This window comes from Patella vulgata, chromosome 8 (genome assembly GCF_932274485.2).
Source record: "Patella vulgata chromosome 8, xgPatVulg1.2, whole genome shotgun sequence".
NCBI classification, from domain to species: Eukaryota; Metazoa; Mollusca; class Gastropoda; family Patellidae; genus Patella; species Patella vulgata.
Window position 1 is genome coordinate 33444710 of NC_065886.2, and position 12911 is coordinate 33457620.

At 36.8% G+C, this 12911-nt stretch overlaps 1 protein-coding gene across 3 annotated transcripts in view; it reads right to left on the reverse strand.

Annotated features, from left to right (window-relative positions):
- The window catches only part of LOC126829848 (pericentriolar material 1 protein), a 37718-nt gene that overhangs the window by 21794 nt on the left and 3013 nt on the right, over positions 1-12911 (reverse strand). Inside the window, exons 4-14 of one of the 3 annotated variants that reach the window (XM_056102736.1) lie at positions 11806-11967; positions 10198-10296; positions 9257-9349; positions 8685-8834; positions 7769-7969; positions 6331-6438; positions 3782-3875; positions 2405-2586; positions 1943-2111; positions 990-1155; positions 53-217 (exon numbers count right to left, since the gene is read on the reverse strand). In XM_056102736.1, coding sequence (XP_055958711.1) covers positions 53-217; positions 990-1155; positions 1943-2111; positions 2405-2586; positions 3782-3875; positions 6331-6438; positions 7769-7969; positions 8685-8834; positions 9257-9349; positions 10198-10296; positions 11806-11967 — 1589 coding nt within the window. Of the gene's footprint in view, positions 1-52; positions 218-989; positions 1156-1942; positions 2112-2404; positions 2587-3781; positions 3876-6330; positions 6439-7768; positions 7970-8684; positions 8835-9256; positions 9353-10197; positions 10297-11799; positions 11968-12911 lie in introns of all 3 variants that reach the window. The other 2 variants (XM_056102735.1, XM_056102737.1) reach the window with 2 other exon arrangements.

Below are 12911 nucleotides of genomic sequence, written 5' to 3' on the forward strand. Positions count from 1 at the left end.
GAATCCAAGCCTCCAAACAAGAAATCCATATGTATTTTCTTGTTATACTTACTGTTGCGTATTTTCAGATGATTCAGCTTCACCGTAATCGCTATAAGCTGGTACAGATGACTGGTCGATACCGTCTACTGTGTCAGGATCTACAGTTTTCGCTCCATGATAATACTGAACTAAACCACGTAACTGATCTAATCTCTCTTTTACTTCCTGTAATTTTCTACAATACAACAAACAATAAAAATACTGGTCATCATTTCTACAATACAATAAACATACTGGTAGTCATTTCTACGACCAAAATAACAAAATTCTGATTGAATGGAATCAAATGGGTTTTAACTACTTTAATGTCCTACTGTTCTTCTCCAACTGGGCTAATGAGGACAGACTTATGCCAAACTGTGTCCTATGAGGGAAATTTTGCCCGGACAGCAGCGCTACAGCCTACTCTTATTTTGAATTTCAACTGTCAATGGCTCTTTTATACGCATGCCAATGAGTACACAGCGCCTCAGTTTTTCATCCCATTCGATCAACTGGACATTGTCATTGCCAGGCCCTCACTGCACCACTGACAAGGGGAAACCGCGCCAGAACCGAACCCAAGAACTAATGGTTAGTAAGTTAGCGTCTTACTCACTAAGCCACTAAATTATTGTTACAAAATTGCTGTGAATTAGTTAAGAGAATATAAATCCATTAGTCCATTCTCACAATCTTAAGACAGCTTCAAGAAAAACAAAATAAATGTGCATGGATATAAAATGAAATGAAATGGGGTTTAATTTAATGTCCTACGTCCATGGACACAGCCTAAAAGTGGCCATAATGGTCTATAAAGAGCGTTGTCATGTGATTTTGAGGGGTGATGACAACGCACGACTACATACACAATTCTTTAACTTCTCTAACAGTGACCTTTACAATCTCCCTTTTTACTAGAACCCTAATAATATAAAGATTTTAGAGAATTATTGAAATCAACTTACTCGAGTTTGTTCTGTGCATCCATCATACTAAGAACTTGTTCAGCTGAATCGGCTGTATTATCAGCTTGATCTAATGTATCGAGAGCTTCACTGAGTTTAGCTTGTGATGATGTAGCACTAGCTGTAGCACCACCATTAGCATCACCACTGGCTCCACCTTCACCATCTACAATATATCAAATATACTTTAGATACCGGTATTGGATTCAATATATCACATAACATCTACTTTAGATACAGGAATCAATATATCAGATGTACTTTCAATACTGGACTCAATATATGACATATACCATGCACTTTAGATATTGGATTCAATATATCACATATACTTTAGCCTCCAAATAGATTCTAGCTGCATGGGATTGTTTACTTGCAATTAAAAGGTTTTGAGAGAGGTTTGACAAAACCTTTTGACAGATAAATTAGTTAAAATATGTTTTTAGTAAAAATATATCATCAAATTACACAGGAAGGCATCTTTAACTGTATAGACAAAATCATGGAAAATTGACAAAAAAATGCTTTTATTGACCAGTGAGCGAGTGACTCTAAGAAATGAAATGAAATGGGGTTTAAATTCCTACTTTTCTGCCTCATACTTGGCTACCCTTATATATCATATACAATTTGTCCAGAGTACTTTTACATGCACGCCAGTGTGTACACAGGACCTCCATTTTTCGTCCCATTCGAACGACTAAACATCTGTTCTTGCCAGGCCCTTCCATCCTGCACCACTGACAAGGTGGAACCATGCCAGAAAATACAGAGGAACTATCTCTGCCAACACAGAGATCAATCTTCGAGACCTTACTCACTGAGCCACTGCAGCACCCACATCTCCAAAGCACTAAATGCCTCTATAAATACAACACATAACATCAATGTTATAAAGTACTAATATCTAATATAGAAATTGACACAATCTGAAAACATTTTTAACGACTTACCGCCATTTAAGAGAGTTTCAAATCTCTGGGATCGTAAAGTTTGAAGTTCTTTCAACAGATCATCCATTCGTTGTTTTTTGCCTTGTAGATCTTCCAGCTTGTTTTGTAGCTGTTGTCTTCCAGCCTCTTCATCACCAGACACCGGTTTATCATCTTGCTCGTCGGCTGCCTGAACCAAGAAAATTACACAAAATGTTAACATCCTGATGCATCATTTTAGCGCTATAAGAAACACTTCCAAACTACAATATTGTGAAAGATAAATGTCAAATAAGAAGATCATTCAAAAAATGGTTCAATTCAGGATTTGAATTGCAGCTTTGTCATGTAATAAGCCTGCCTCCAGTGTCTTATGCACTGTGCCACTGTGGCTCCTGACATGACATGAACAAAATAGGATTCTGAAGACAGATTCAAATTTTCATCCGATATTCAATACAAACAATAGACATGAGAACTTACTAAATCTGCAGAAGCACTCTTCAACATCTCAAGTCTATTTTTCATGGCCATGAGTTGTTCAAATTGTACCCCCGTAGAAGCTAGGTCCGCCATCTCCTCCCCACCAATATCACCGTTCTGACTAACATTAGGATTATTTGCTTTCTGTACAGCTTCCGTCGCTAATTTTACAGAGGCTTTTGCTATAACGGAAAAAAAAGAAATATGTATGATTATTACAACAAAACTTTCTGAACTATAAAAATCGATGAATTATTTCAATGGTATTTAGTAAGTGAATTGAAAATACACAGGACACAATTATATAGAATACAATGTTTATTACTGACACACATCTTGTATATAAAGGGATTATGGGGTCATGAGTTAATAAATTCATGACTGAAAACCAAGGAACTATGAGACAGCACAAAAAAAAAAATATTCTGGTTCTCAGACAATCCTTTAAAAAAGAATTGATGTGGGAGTGCGGTTTATTTAATATTTATTCAAGTCTTTTTCTTAATAAGAAAAACAAAAAAAAAAGTATCTGAAATAAAGTCCAAATAATTCCAAAACTTCATCTATCTACATTAATTCATTGAAAAAAGTTTTCAAATTTGCCGGTTTTTATTTTGGCGGTCATTAAATCTACGTGCTATCGTTACCGTACTCATTGCTAAAGCATGGATTTTGCCGACGATTTAAATAAAAGTCTGCTACATGTGCTAACCATTCGGTCATTCAACCCCTACCCCCCACCCCGCCCAGCATGCATGCTGATTGTTTTCAAGAATAAAGATTCAGAGCTCTAGTTTGGCCATCCAACCCCCCCAGCATGCATGCTGATTGTTTTCAAGAATAAAGTATCAGAGCTCTAGACTATCAACAAATGAAATGAAATTTAACGTAATACTTTTCTGCACCTTCTGGGCTGATGGAGACTGGCAAACGCCATGCAGTGTGCTATGAGCAAAATTTTACCGGGAAAGTGGGCGACATGTACAATTCCAACTGTCATGGGTTCTTGTACGTTTCATCTGAACCCTCCCCGTCCTACATCACTAACAAAAGGGAGCCACTCCGAAAATTCACGATGAACTTTATCGGCCAGCACCGGCAGCGAACACAAGACCTACCAGTTAGCGAGCCAACATCTTACACACTAAGACACTGTGGCTCCCGACTATCAACAAAATGCAATATCTATACTAATATTTGTGACTTTCGTTTGTCTGTTCAGGGTTGGTGGCTATACGAAGGCTTTTTTGTATAGGAGTAGCTCGGACCAGGGATTAACATAGGCCTACTGGCATTGCCGTTAGCCTGCCGCGTCCTGAGTCATAGGCACAACTAGTGCAGTGACGGGTCATCCACTAGTCTGTATATAAAAGCTACCTTTATTTTCCTTGTTTTGTGCTACAACCAGTTTTCTTTCAGCTTCTTTGTGCATAGCCATTAAAGCATCCTGTCTTCCCTGTAGAGCTCGCAGCTGTAAATATATTAATAAATAATGAAATATCTAATTTTTATAACAGACAATATTTCATTGGAATATAAAAGAAAAGAATGAATTTTATTGTTACTTAGAGAAGATAATCAAAGTATGAAATCCATACAAAGGCAAATAAATGAAATGGGGTTCAATGTCTTACTTTTCTGCATCGACAGGGCTAATTTATCCAAGCATAAGCCACCCAGTGTGCTTTGAGGGAAATTTTGTTTGGACAGCATTGCTAAGGCCTACACTTACCGTATTTTTCGGTGTATAAGGCGCATGCGTAGATAAGGCGCAGGGCGACTTTGGCAGAGGTGTTTCAGGAAAAAAAAAATATGCGTGGCTTAGGCGCACCCTTTCCCAGCGCGTGTGAAACTCGTGCCATAACATATGTGACTCAAATCCACCTGCGATCTCCAGGAACTAGGTCAAACTCTATTGTTTACAGTTATAATAATTACCGATATTTAGCCGTATCAAGCTTTATATAATTATATTTCTTTATGAAATAAATTGCTTTTGTTACATTTGTTTATATAAATTATAACACGCAATTGCATTATTGCATAACTTTCAGCTGTAATTCTGTTGCTCGTACGGTAGTGAAATTGTCATTCAAGTCCCGCCCACAACAAACATGGCCGTCTATTACATCGTGTTAAATTCGTGAGTAATTGTCTGTGATAAATGAATCGGTTTTGATGATAAACAAATTAAATAATACCTGTAGAAATAATATATCATGATCAGCTACTCACAACTTAAATCCTGACTACCGGTAAAAGAGAAACAACAATTCCAGTTTACTCCAAGTTATGCAAACAACTGACAAACGATAGCGTCTGTTGCCCCGCCCACTCCACGCGTCATGACAATACCCAGATTGTAGCCATTTAGATCTATCAGTAAAATAATACAATAGCATTTTTAATACCAATCAAAAAACAATGATTTTGTCAACTACAAACAACTTCATAAAGAAAACGGTAACAACTCACTGGTAGATAATTAACTATACCGGTAAAATAATACAATAGCATTTTTAATACCAATCAAAGAAACAATGATTTTGTCAACTACAAACGACTTCATAAAGAAAACGATAACAACTCACTGGTAGATAATTAACTATACCGGTAAATTATAACAATGGGCCAATCACTGAATCCATGTTGAATGAAAACCGTCGGTAACTTAAAACGGTTACTAAAAGACAGTCTTGCTCAAAGAAAACACCCCGATGTATATAAAACACCAGTGAACATTCCATCATTCTTAAAAATTATTTATTCAGAATGGCTACGAGACGAACCGCTTATACCGCTAAGGAGAAGTTGAGGGTAATTAGTTACGCTGAAGCACACGGTAATAGGGCCGCGGGTCGTCAATTTAGTTTGGGGGAGTCAAACGTGAGACGTTGGAGGGCGATGAAGGGGAAACTTACCGACATGAAACCTAGTAAAGAAGCGAATAGGTGGAGCGCCGCACGTTTTCCATAAATTGAGAGAGAATTGGTATTCTGTCAGTTTAACTGTAATCCCGCCCATTAACGCTGTCATTGTAACAGACAATACCCATAGCCTATGGTATAATGAGCGTGTGCTCAATGGAAATTACCCTTCTAATAGCCAATGAAAACTCTTTGTCTGTCGTAAGGCCCGCCTTTTCGTCAACTTGACTGATATCACCGTTGACGACACACTGTTTGGATTGCGACAGTGGCTAACTGTACCGGTAAACGGATTAGCAGAAATATATGTCATCAAATACGCAGGAATAATAGAAATATTAACGAGAATTTTGCAGATATTGTTAGCACTGTCGTTTATGACTAACGGTATACGGAAAAGCCGGAATAATAGAAATATGACTAACGGTATACGGGAAAGCCGATACCGTATCTTAAATGGCCGCCATATTTATTGCACGAAAAATGACGACATCGGAATGTCGGAATAGCAGAAAAATATGTCATCTAATTATTTACGATATCTTTGCAGATATTTTAATAACACTAAACCGCTATTGACCCATATTGTTGCCACTGTCGTCTATGACTAACGGTATACGGGATATCGGTATGGGAAATGGCCGCCATCTTTATTGCTGTTGTCGATATGATCAACTTCAGACCTCGATGTTGACACACAGAAAAGCCAAGATTTGCTTAATACTATGTATTAGGCGCACCCCTTCTAGAAAATAAAATACCTGGTAAAAAAAGTGCGCCTTATACACCGAAAAATACGGTATACCAAATTCCAACTGTCATGGGACTTGGGTTTTTTGCATCAACCAAACAACTATATGTTGTCCCTTGCCAGGCACTCCAAGGAACTGGGATCGAACAGGGGACATCCAGATTAGCGAGACAGCTACTTAACACTGAGCCACAGAAGCTTCCGATAAACCAGAGAAATAAATATTTTGATGTGAAAAAAAGATGTACCTGTTCTTGTTTTTCAGACAATATTTTGAGTAAATTTTGCTGTTGTTGTAACGCAGCTAGTTCGTTGGTTCTTGCGGCATCTAACTGACCTGGTAAAACTTCATCCGTCTGAAATAACAAAGAATGAACAGGCATAAAAATTGTAACTTCTTTTTTGTGACCAATTTAACTCAATTCCTTTCATTTTTTTCACATTTTTTAATTCAATATTCAGAATTAAAAGCTGGTTGTAAAAATCAAAATAGACCCCAATTTTTATGTAAATTTGTCAGAGTTTGGATATGGCAACCACTACAGTGATGATTTAGAGTCCCATTTCTCTGCAACAACCAGGCTAATGAACACAGGCTTACTCCATACAGTGTGCTATGAGGGACCTTTTTTCTCAGACAGCGGTTATATGGCCTACACTTAGTTCAATTTCCATGTGTCAAGTGTTTGCCAACATGTACAAAGACTCAGTTTTTTCTGCCATTCCGAGGGATTAGACACTCTTCCTTGCTAGGCCTCAGTCCTCCACCAGACAAGGGGGATTACTTGATTGTACATTTCAAAATTGAATTCTCTCATTCCTAAAAATATTGACAATCGAGTGTTAAGGGGGATTTCAGTCTACAACTGCATGCGCAAACCGCATAAGAAATATCTCAACCATTCATGACAGCTCAAACATATTGGTTGTGTTGAAGGGCATATGACTCTATTTTTTGGAACCTTAAAATAGACGAAAATGGTACTAGAAGCACATTGTAATATTTTAAATTAATATGAATGTATAAGAAATGATTTATATTCAATCTTTAATTTCTTATTGTAATTTATAATCAATTATGTTAGGTGAAATACCTCAACTGTCAAAATTGAACAACAGTTGTTTCCGCCTGCTTACTCCATTCTACACTTTTATTTTGTCGCTTTTTAACAACCTGTACTTCTGCATTGCCTTGTAGGATATTTGTTTTTTGTTCAATGCAAAATGCACCCGAAACCATAGTGTACTTGACTCGTGTACAGATTTAAAATGTTCATGAATATTGGATATAAGGATCCTATATTTTCATGGCAAAATAACAACATCAATATTGATTGAAATGAACCAATATTAAATTCTAATTTGTTTTTTTAATTTCGAATTATTGAAAATATTGAGTTACTGGTTTAGCTCCTTTAAATCATCTCATGATTCTTCTCACACCTCCTCCGTTGTTGAGACTGGCAGAACTATGACAGTACTAAATTCCGCGTCACTCGATTGTAATTATGTCAATTTGGGAAGTTCCCGGTTGACAATCGAGTATCCCCAAAATCTAACCACGCTTGAAAATTTTGAGGTACTCTCTCAGCCAACCCGAGATCATACCTTGTGCCAAGGGTTAATGAGCCAGTACCCTACTCACTGAGTCACCACATTATACATGAATAGGTGTAGGGCACTTACCTGTAAAGCATCCACACCGAAATCCCATTCAGCTGCAGGTGTATTACGTTGTGCTACGAGGGTATTATCCATACTCGTTGAACCTTTCGAACTTTGTCTTTCTTCTACATCTACACCATCACCATCTTCATCCTCATCATCAGTATCACCTAATTTACCCTCTATATATGGTCGTGATGAGGAACTGTTCGTACGTTCTTCCTTTAAAAGAACAACATCAAATATTTCAACACCATGATGATATAAACATTATTCTATATATTTTACTGTATATTATTTCTGATTAATAAATGTAAAAACCGTACAACCAATATTAAAGATGAGTTTTGTAAGATTTAGATAAAGAGCTTGACTCTCTTGTCAAGTACAAAGTATAGATTGTCCATTCGAGCGTTAATAAACTATCAATCGAAACATTGAGAGTAGAATCCAATGATCTATGGCGCATGCTTTAGACTATTCACCCATGTTTAAACCATGTGTTGAGTCTTTCATTATCTGTGGCCCTGCGCGACCAGGATTATTCTTGGCCTTGAAAAGCATAGAATAACATCAAGCACAAAAACCATAAAAGCGAATTGTCACTGGTTAATCTCATATTAATATAACTTTCAGTAGGTCCCAATTATACCAGACTCCATTTTATAATCTATATATTTGTGACTGTTGTTTATTTGTTTGTCTGTTCAGGGTTGGCGGTTACGTACTATGGCGGTACCGAGGCGGAAATTTGGTGTATAGGGGTAGCTCCGACTGGGGAGTAACTAGGCCTGGTGGCGATGGTCTACCACTTCTGGTTTCTGAGTTGAGCCCTGGGCAAATGACCAGTAGCGACCTACCATTATTTATATTATCAGGCCTCATTTTATCATTAGAATAATAGACATAGTAATGAATCGATCTCCAGTGTACTTACAGTAGTTGTATCAGATGCATTTGTTTGTACTTCTAAATCTACCGAAACTGTATCATCTGATCCTGTTTTATCACCATCATCATCGCCATCTGGTAACATCGGGTGTAATAAACCATTACCATTCTCTATGATACCATCATCTCTAATAGCCTACACATATATATATATACACAAGTTGATAACTTCAGTTGATATACACAAGCGTAACCATGCTACTTGACTCAATGATTGACCTTCAGATTTAAACCATTTGGTCGTCTACATCCACAAGATTTTTCAAAGTGATCAAGGGCCATAACTCTGGCAGTAATTATCAGAAATCGTTGAAAATCAATAGGATTCTTCGTCTCATGACCTTAAACACTGTGTATAAATTCAAAGTCAATCGAATATTAACTTTGGCCGAACGGACGGACGCGATGACAATATACGACCACATTTCAATGTGGGCGTATAAAAATGTGTAATTAATAGTTTATATAACATTTCAGGCCTAAAGAAAAACCTGCAATAGGAAGATTTAGCTCTTGCATAATGTATGTTTAATGCTACTGTAGAATATTTTAACTCACCAACATTCGCTGCAAAAGACCCATGTAACCTCGTTCCTGTTCTTTCAAATTATCAACAAGTTTCTTCAATTTACCCATATCATCTTTATTAGCCTGCTGAAAAAACAAAACAAACTAAGATTCACACTCTATAATAACTTTAAAGATTATATTTATTATAGACAGTACCAGTGTGGTAATTTCATCCCACCACCATTTGATTTGGGTGCAGTGTGGGTAATATTTCTTATGGGCAGCTTATCTATACTAATATTTGTGACTGTCATTTGTCTGTTTAGGGTTGGTGTATCTACACTAGGGCTGTCCTGAGGATGAAATTTGGTGTTGAGGGGTAACTTGAACCAGGGAGTAACATACGGCTGGTGGCGTTGTCCTACCACTTCTGGTTTCGGGGTTATGCACACAACCTGTGCAGCGCCGGGTCATCTGCTAGTATTTCATATTGGCAGGCTATATATGATATAGGCAGTATGGTAATATGGTAATTACATCCCACCACAGTTATATTTGATATGGACAGTACAGGTTATATTTGATATGGGCAGTACGGTAATTACATCCCACCATGGTTACATTGATATAGGCAATTTAAGTTATATTTAATATGGGCAGTACAGTAATTACATCCCACCATGGTTATATTTGATATGAGCAGTATGGGTAACATTTGATATGGGCAGTATGGTATACGTAATTACATACAATCATGGTTATATTTGATATGGGTGCATTACAGGTTATATTTGATATAGGCAGTACAGGTTATATTCCTTATGGACAGTATGGGTTATATTTGATATTAATATGGGCAGATTATATTTGAATTTGATACATGACATGTATGAGCAATACAAAATGACATCCCACCATGGTTATATTTGATGTAAGCAGTACAGGTGGGCAGGATGAGTTACAATATTCTATTAATAATATTTTCTTACAGCTTCTTTTGATTTATTTAAGGTATCTCTCATCGTATTCGCTTGTTTTATATAATCTCTAATCTGCATTAATCTTCCCACAATCTGGTTACTATCAAGCTGAAATATATAGACAGTGACTTTGATCAAACCACAATTTAGTTATTTTTAGTATAATTAGATGAATATTTATAGAGTTATGGCTCTTGAAATAAATCGTCATTTAATGAATGCAACAAAAATACAACTGTCAATTAGTTTTCCTAATTCTTTTAGAATAACTATCTTCCTGTATTTAAAATTTAAACCTAAGAAGCTGGATTTTGGCCACTTTGTTTCTGAATCTGATTATGATCTCAGCTAAATTCTAACTAGCTGGAAAAACAATGAAAGTTGAAATTTATCTTCTTTCTAACTTTGACGGAATCAAAATATATGGAGATACATGTGCATGTATGGTAAAACATGAACTCCAGACTTCTGTCTGAATGGAATTCTATTTAGTATTTGTAACCTTTAATCATCTCTCCAAAAGTCACCTCTAACCGCCTTAATTTAATTTTTTTTTCCATATATATAATAAGTAGCTAGGAAAAGCGTCTGGTCATTCAAACGGGGTGAAAAGTCAAGTCAACCCTTTGGCAGTTGGAATTTGACAAGGAGTAGGTGGAAACGCATGGTGTATAATGAAATCAAATGTGCTATGAAGAAAATTTTGCCCGAACAGCAGCGTTACGACCTACTCTTCATTGAATTCTGACTGTCAAAGGATCTTTCACATGCACGACAATGTGTACATAGGACCTCAGTTTTTAATTCCATCCAAACAACTAGACAGCTGTCCTTGTCAGACCCTCTGCCATGGCATATGCTCATTTTCATTAGCCTGGTTGGTGTAGACTGGTGAACTCTCTGGATTTTGCATGTAAAAATATTCCTGTTTCCCCTGCCTACCAGTGCATCAGTGATATAAAATATTACAGTCATTGTATACATGTAGAGAATTCAATACTGTATATAGTACTACCAATAGAACTTGGTATAGTACCAGTAAACACTAAACATTAATTATTCATGACAATACTAATTAAAAACTCCAGACTACTCTTTGTCTTATTTTGTGAACCACAATCAAATATTGTGTGATATATATAAATAATTAGTAGAATAAAACATGTGAATTGAAAATAAAACAGAATTAAAATATTAAACAGTCAAGTCAAAAAAGTAGAAACTTTATCTCTCTCAATCAGAAAACATGAAAACTCCATGCCCACTTGTATACCAAAAACTAAGCCATATTTGCTTTCTTTGAAACAGAGATATTATCAAAGAGTGCACTTTAGATCATAAGGTCTGTCATTGAGTCTGGTGGCATTGCGGGTTTTCTCCAGGTCCCCTGGTTTCCTCCCACTGCTAAAGACCCCTATGAGCAAACATTTCATAGAATTTAGAAATAAAAGTACCGTATCTAAGTCCAGAAATTACCTAGTTTGTGCCAATTGGACGTTAAAACCCATTTCTGTTTTTAAAACCGACGCTAACATACATCAATACATTTTTTTTCTGCAAGACTAATAAAGAGTGGGAAAGTGGAGGGACAATAAAAATAAATAATGTTACCCCTACATCTGACATGGATTCATCTCTGTTATTGTTCCTATTGGGTAAGGACATGTGTAACGTCGCCCCGTCTACAGTACTAGTCGTATCTTGTCGGGTAAAGTTAGGTGGTTGTCGACGTCCAATTGGAACAGCTCTCTCATTGTTCCTTTCACCATCAGTACTCGCCTACAAAAATGTGATAAAAAAAATATTTCTAACTAAAACACACTCTTGTTACGCGACATTTTCTAATACAGTCAACAATATCTTGACAAAATTTTTATTCATTTCTGGCCAATGAAATACAAGCTGGTCTTGGCAAGTATTAATCTAACCAAAGTCTCCAAAGAGAATAACCAACAACCAAAAAAATACAACAGATGTTCATTTCAGTTACATAAAATTTTAAATAGTTCATAAATCGATTTGTTACGAATGTGTATAACTGGAACTGCAGCTCCCCCCATAACCCCCCACCCCCTTACGGTTTCTTATGAATAAAGGGGGGTAATTCCCACTAAACTAATCCATGGTTATAGGAAAAAATGGAATGAAAGATTGAAAAATCAAATAATATGCGGGAGCAGGTTACAACTTCACTTGGATCTTGCCTGCAATTTAATACATGTACCCTTACCTCATAATATGTACAGTGGGACTAACATATGGTTCAATTATATTCAATAATTCGCTTGCGCATAGGGGTCTTTGGCAGTGGGAGGAAACCTGAGGACCCAGAGAAAACCCATGAGGTTGGAAAGATGACCATACTCCTTCTCACGTACAAGTGGAGAATCAAAACCACACAACTTGACTCCATGAGAGACCTCGTGATCTTATGTGCACACACTAAACCATTCGGAGAAAGAGAAATGTGGTTTAACGTTCAGTCGACACAAACTAGGTCATTTCAGGACTAACATATGGGGCAACTTTATTTCAGTAATTCGCTTGCACGTAGGTTGTTTAATCCAGAGGACCTGGAAAAAATCTTAGAGTTAAGACAGACAACCCTACTCCTGGACACATACAAGCAGGGGAATCGAAACAACGTTACTTGACTCAATGACAGAGTTCTGTGTTAAACCGTTCGGCCACTCAAACCCCCTTCAATAAGCGAGACAAATGGT